The 7,196-nt window shown below is 41.4% G+C and overlaps 1 protein-coding gene across 1 annotated transcript; it reads right to left on the bottom strand.

Moving 5' to 3' along the window:
- Positions 1-5,486: 5,486 nt before the first annotated feature.
- Positions 5,487-6,329, bottom strand: LOC118099645 (protein ripply2). Its single transcript, XM_035144347.2, has 3 exons — positions 6,115-6,329; positions 5,937-6,007; positions 5,487-5,833 (listed from the first exon to the last, which is right to left on the bottom strand). Exons 1-3 carry the CDS (start codon positions 6,232-6,234, stop codon positions 5,671-5,673), a joined length of 354 nt encoding a protein of 117 aa, XP_035000238.1. The 5' UTR covers positions 6,235-6,329; the 3' UTR covers positions 5,487-5,670.
- Positions 6,330-7,196: the final 867 nt, after the last annotated feature.

Here is a 7,196-nt window from a genome sequence, read left to right as displayed (position 1 = left end):
TGCTGTGATTAAACCGGCCTCTCTCCGTTGCTCATCTTTCACCGGTGACTCGAGCGAATGGGAACGGCAGGCGACTGTTTTTCTGCCTCCAATCCGCCGTTGTCCTTTCGCCCCAGCATACAAATCACTGTGGCGGTGGAAAAGATACTCCATTAGGTCCAACTCTGAGTTAAATCAATGCGTGACTTATCAAATGAAATAGGGGATTATGAGGTAATCACCTGGCAAACGCTGCTGAAATTGTAATTATCTCCACTGCACACATCTCGGAGAGAGGAGACCAAACTAACTATTTAAGTGGAGGGCGAGATAACAAGGAGTAGAAAAGCACAACAGCTACATGTCTGAGGCGGCGGCGGCGAGAGCCTGAATCTTCATGTTGCCGAGAGGAGACGCAGCAACTCTGTGGTTTCTCTCCCCTGACGGAGCTGTGCCGCTCGTCCTCGGCTTCATTACTCGCTCATCACACCTGTTTGCTGCTCGTGCATCACGTTGGGGAGAGAAACGCGTGAATGACAGGAGCTGGAGCTGGGATACCTCCAGAGTTTAGAAGTGTGCAAACATATAAAGTATCAATGATTAAATTACACTAAAATAAGGAAAGTGAAAATTTGAAAAATAAATAAATAACACCAAATATAGCAACATAATATAATGTAATATAAATATGCAATATTATAAGTTACAATTACTTTGGATTAATAAATACAAATCTTAATTGAAGTTCTCTTTTAAAGAGAACTAAAGAAATTCCCAATATGTTTATATTCTTTTTTATATTTTTCCAATATATAATCTAGATATTCACAACATATCATTTATATTTAAAGCACATTATCATCCTTTACAGCTCAAAAGTAATTACTGCTGAAACCTGTAGATGAAACCAAATATTTGATCTACTCAGAATAAAATGTGTAATTTTGGTTCAGTATTTTTACATTAATGAAATTCAGCTCTGACGAGATGAAATTATTTTTGGAGGTAATTTATTTTATTTAAAACTTATTAAAATGTGATTGCTGTAAAATGCAGTGAAAGTCATATTCAAACCATTTTTGTAACAGCAACTCGCCCATTATTAGTCCTTTATTATGCATTTTGTAAGATATATAATAAATAGATTTTATGTCATCTAATATTTTCTGTAACGTGCAGAATTTTCTGAAAACCTCCCAGTAAATACAGAGTCTGAATTTCCCTTAATTTTAAAACTGCGCCAGTGCAACACAGCCCCCTGGTGGAGGCTTTGCGAAGTTGCACCACAGGAACCAGGAGCAGTTGATGGCTCCCTTGCACCATCTGCTGGTCACGTGCACTCATTGTACTCTGCGGACAACATGTGGATTTGGGCCCTGACACGATTCTCTTGTTTATTTTACTGTGAATAAGAAGAAAAGTGAAATCCTGCTGGTTCCACCATGAACAAAGTATAAATACTGGTATAAATACACAGTCAGGTACATGTGACTCACACCTAACACCACCACACAGGTTGTTTCACACAGCTGCCCACCACACAAACATTATCACAATGATTTCAATATATATTATATCACTGGTTCTTTGAAAGGCACTGATGTGTCTTTAAGGAAAATATTCAAAAGGTTTTTTTAAATTCCTCCACAACAACCCCAGTAATTCAAACAAAATAAATAATTAAATAATAATTAATTAAAGTTAAAGATACTTACTGTTGCAGCTTCATCAAGTCAAATCCCTTTGAAACTCATATTTCTCACGTGCACAGCAGTTTAACATTGAACTGACAAACACTTTCAGCTCCAAACACACAGGTGGAAGGTGAAAGGCGCCACATTCTCCTTTCTCCATTCAAACCAGCACTTCCTGTCAGTGACCATTTTTTAAAAAACACAAACTTGTACGCGAGCAGAGACACAGCGCCCCACTCTGGCTGACCATAGAACTACATCTGAGAATGAATAATGTTGCACAACCGGTCATAAATCAACTGCTCAGTGTCAGAAATGGTCTCGACAGGTCAGCTCTCTCTCTCTCTCTCTCTCTCTCTCTCTCTCTCTCTCTCTCTCTGCAGAGGTGTGACGGTGGGAATCCGGAGCTGTGGGCCGAGGCCTCAGCTCGGCCGAGTCACACTTCGTCACCTCGGCTGGTGTCTGTGATCGCACCCGCAGCAGCTCCAGCAAAGTTCCCAGGGTCATGCCACCAGTCACACTCTCTCCAGATTAACTCTCTGCAAAAATAAAGAAACACAGATTACAGGAACATCTCCCCTGGGAAAGAAATATTGCATAATAATGAATATCCAAATTTGAGCATCAGCAAATTGTGTTGATTTACAACAGCTACATAGGGAATAATACATGTGTGTAGAATGTACAAAGATCAGCAGATCAACTAACAACGAGAGTGAAGAACTTACATCAACATCTTTATATTTGTATTAGAAACTGGCTCCAGCTGATCATCAGGAGCCGCTGTACGAGAGAGGGTGTGTGGCAGCGGTGACACATGTCACCACAGAGGTCGACCCCGGGGATTGAACACTGTCCGTAGCTTGAGGTGTGCATTCCTCACACCCACGTTCACACCAGCTCCTGGGAAAACGGGCGGCATGTGCCTGGAAAGTCCAAAACAAGGTCGTGCAATTCACCAAGGGTCACAAAGTCAAACAGGGAGAAGATGGCCGAGCCTGTGTAGAGAGCAAAATCACAAAACTGCTTTTGAAATAATGTTAATTTATCACTTGTATTATTTTGACGACCGAAACTGCCAAAATAGAAAAATAGATACAGGAATAAATAAATGAGGGAATGTAAAAATACAGTAATAAGTATGTTTTAAATATTTTAAATGCAGAACAAAATAACATAAATAAAAATGGAGAAGTGGAATGAAATACATAAATAAATTCATGTAAAAATACATAAAGAAATAAAAGTGGAAATGTAAAGATTCAGACAAAAAATATATTTAGAAATAAATAACAAAATGTATGCATTTCATTTGTATGTCACTATTTAGTATTTATTTGGGAATTTTCTTGCTTATTTATTTGGACATAATTGAGATGTGTATTCATTTGTCTTTGTTAATTTTGGCAGTTTCAGTCCTCCGTAGCTTTGCATGTTTTCCCAATAACACACACAGACACACACACACACACACACACACACACACACACACACACACACACACACACACACACACACACACACACACACACACACACACACACACACACACTCAAACTACTCAGTTTTGTGTCACTGCATCACTTTCAGTCCAACATTTAAACCGTGTTTCACGTGTAACCTGAAACACTTTGAAACGTGCAGAGATTTGATGTTGATATGAACGAACCCAGTGAGAAGCTGCAGGGTTTAAACGTCACTTGACCTCAACTTTGTGCACTGGAGGTTATAAGTTCATCAGACTGGGCCCCTGGTTTTTCTATTTAACTCTTGGAGGTGAGCAAATCTCACACCCCAGTAAGTGACACTCCACCGGCTCTGACACCCAACCCTGGGAAGGTCCAGGCCGGGGTTACAGAGGTTATCAGAGCTCCATCTCTCCATCACATCTCCTGATATCAGACCTCTCGATGTGGTCATTACGTTTTATTTTGATGCTCACATTGTGATTTAAAGCCACTTTGAAACATCTTTCTCCAGGAGGCAGCACATCCTTGTTTGTGTTGCTTCACACCTCTGCAGTCTGGATGAAGGCTAAATCTACAATAAGCTTTATTCCCCCGTGAAAGATAACATGCGAGTGCATATGTCAATTAATTGAAACCATCGGAATTAGCAATCAGTCCAGTTGAGGTCACCAGTTCAGTGCGCGGCGCCCTGCTGCAGCCCGAGGCCGCCGTGTCTCCCCTCACGGGAGGTGTGGAGACTTTGCACCCTGCTGAACACCCAGAGGTGATCCCCAGGGTTCCCACAGAAACAGCTCGCAGGGTTTGCACCAGGGCGAGTTGAAGAGGTCGAGTCAGAAACTGATTTAAACAATAAAGAAAATTCTCTGCAGATTTAAACAATTTTTTTTTTTAATGGTTTTAAGATTGTGCTGCAGGAGCTAAAGGATCATGTTCTTGTTTGTTTATATTGATGCGATATTACACAGATATTCTGCTCAGCTGGAATAAACAAAGAGTCCCAGACATTTGTTTATGGTTTTAAAAATCCAAATCTGTGCATCGACCTGCAAAACTCACTTCAGATCTGCAGCCACTTATTGACAGTAAAGAAATCCTACATGTTCAGGGGCTGCTCATTTATTCTTTTAGATTTAAATGGCTGCAGATGTCTTTTTATAAATCTAAACAGCACAATATCAGTTGATTTTCTTTCTTTCTTTCTTTCATTCATTACCTCATATGTGACTTTGTTTTGCAGCAGTTAAATGTTTTCTTGTGATTTACTGGATCTCTGGATGTAATATATTGTGATGTTGTGGTGCTTTCTTATTGGCAGCATTTATACGTGTGGAGTTGATGGTGCACAGTAGAAAATGTCTGTACAGGAGGGAGAGCGAGGTATCTGAGGCCCACGAGCTTATGTTTGCCTCAGGATGTGGTGAAGGTTTAATTCAACCCTGATGATCACATGTTGTCTTGTTTTAATAAAGTTTAGACTGAATTTGTGGACAATCTTAAAGTGACATAAATCTGAACTGTAATTTATTGAACATTCACTCATTCATTCATGATTCACTCTGAGTGGAAGAGAGAACAAATCCATTATGTGTAAAACTTTCCAATCAAAATCACACAAATTAATGATTTTACCAAAACTATAATTGATGTTTAGTCTGAAATGTTGATTTGACTGAAGCTCCACACACACACACACACACACACACACACACACACACACACACACACACACACACACACACACACACACACACACACACACACACACACACAGAACTCCCACCTCTGTCTCCAGCTCAGTGGGGATCTGGACGCGCTCTGCTGACGCGCTGATTAGCACCTTCCACGTGTCGAACAGTTTCCACACTTCAGGCGACACTGAGCAGGAAATGGCGACTTCACCACTTTGCACTTATCCATGGGAACAGAGCTGCTCAGTCTTTTAAACAGGCGGATGTGTTTAGCAGAGTTTAAGAACTTTTAATGAATAATCCAAACCCAGGAAACTCCACAGAATTAAACCTTAATATATCTGTTTTAAAATTCAATTAATAATTAGGAGGGGAAACTGCTTTGGAGATAATATTATTCAAAGTTCACCTAAAGTCTGACATGATAGAAAAATAGATCCCAGACAACAATGAAATTTCTTATGTATTTTATTGCGATTCTCAACAAAACACAAATGAGGTAGAAAATGAATAATTTAAAGCATTCATGCTTGGTATCAAAATGAGAAACATGTATTTACATATATGTACAGGAATAAATTAGGAGACATAGAATAATAATAATAATATTAATAATAAAATAATATTTTGTCACATTAGAGGGAACAGTTCAGAGAGTCTTTGCAGGACGACGTTTAGTTCAGCTCTGTCACATTAGGGAACAGTTCAGAGTCTTTGCAGGATGACGGTTAGTTCAGCTCTGTCACATTAGGGAACAGTTCAGAGAGTCTTTGCAGGTCGACGGTTAGTTCAGCTCTGTCACATTAGGGAACAGTTCAGAGAGTCTTTGCAGGATGACGGTTAGTTCAGCTCCTTTTCCATCTCCTCCTCTTCATCGTCGCTGTCTTCATCGCTGCTCGAGTCCTCGTAGACGCAGATGGTCGCTTGGACCGGATAGTTGCGCAGGAGCATTTCTGCGTCCTGGAACATGTAATCGAAGCATCTCGACTTTGGCCAATACAACCTACAAAAAGAGGAACAAATAATCAATAAACGATGCACATAAGGGGATATAACACATTAAAAATAACGGTCATGTAAACATCAAAGTAATGAACGGAACTTACTTGACTGGGTGAACGAATTGAGGAGGTTTTGAGGATTTTGGATCAGAGAGGTCTCCATGTTCGGAGTAAATCTGAAAGTAAAAAAAAAAGGCATCTTGTTAGACTTTTTATCCAATAAAATTGAAAACGCATGTTGGAATTTTAAAGCCTCTAAGACTTTAAAGTGAACTAAACCCACCTTGTGTGCGTCAGGCTTGTCCTCTCCAGTCCACGGTCTCCACATGTCGGACTGCTGGGTGGGGACATTGTCTCCGTTAAAAGCAGAAGGTAATCCACCGTTATTTGGGAAAGTCTCCATGGTTGTTCTTGCGGTTGTCTGTTCTTCGTAAAGTCCTGAGAGGATGTGAGGCTGCAGTGCCAGGAACCCTCCTATTTATCAGGGCCCCGCGCAGCCGGTGCCAAATTGCGCTTTGACGCGTCCCCAAGTGTTTCCATGCGCCACGATGGCGAGGTGCGAAATCACACGTTGGCAAACTCCGAGCATTTGGCCACTTTCTGTCTCAAGTCTGAATGTAGGATTTAAACATGTTCTCCTTAGAGGCTGAGACAGTTTCCTATGACTGTTTCTTGTGTCTGGGGTTTAAAGGCCTTTACGCACTCGCTCTGTCCACTGTGCTCTTGTTCAGGTTTCATTGTGGTCTGAACCGGGAAGGTGACACGATGTTAATTAGGATTAACTGTGGCCTAATGGATTGAGTAATGGTTCAGTTTGGTTTATTAAATTAAAACGTTAATTAAACAGCTAATTGAACTCTTCAACCTCTTCACCTTTCGCTATCAGTGTGCGCAGCCATTTGGGCCCAGAGGTGTGAAGAAACACGTGCCCGACTGTCGCCGCCCGCTGGGAGGCTGATGGAAGAAGGCTCGTGCGCTGCGAGGGGGGGTTGACACGCGCCAGCCCTCCATTCATACAATAGCAGGGGGATGGGGGTGTGTGTGTGGTGTGGGGTGGGGTGGGGGGGTAATAGCTGCACCTCAGCAGATGCAAAGCTCGAATGCAGCACACAAGAGAAACGTATTACTGTTGCATTGTGGGAATTCTACGTGTTGAAATCCATCATCGTTTAATTCATTCATTCATAGATTCAAACGAAGTGATGCCTCCTCCCAGGGCACCAGTAGGGGGCAGCGTGAGGCCACATGCAGGGATATGTGCAAATATGTGATTCAACTTTTATGTGTAACGTAGAGCAGATTCTCCTGCTGTCATTCAAAACTAAAGGGAGTGTGTGTGTGTGTGCGTGTGTGTGTGTCCATGCA

The sequence above is a fragment of the Hippoglossus stenolepis genome, chromosome 20 (assembly GCF_022539355.2).
Source record: "Hippoglossus stenolepis isolate QCI-W04-F060 chromosome 20, HSTE1.2, whole genome shotgun sequence".
NCBI classification, from domain to species: domain Eukaryota; kingdom Metazoa; phylum Chordata; class Actinopteri; order Pleuronectiformes; family Pleuronectidae; genus Hippoglossus; species Hippoglossus stenolepis.
This window is presented reverse-complemented; position numbering and strand designations above follow the sequence as displayed.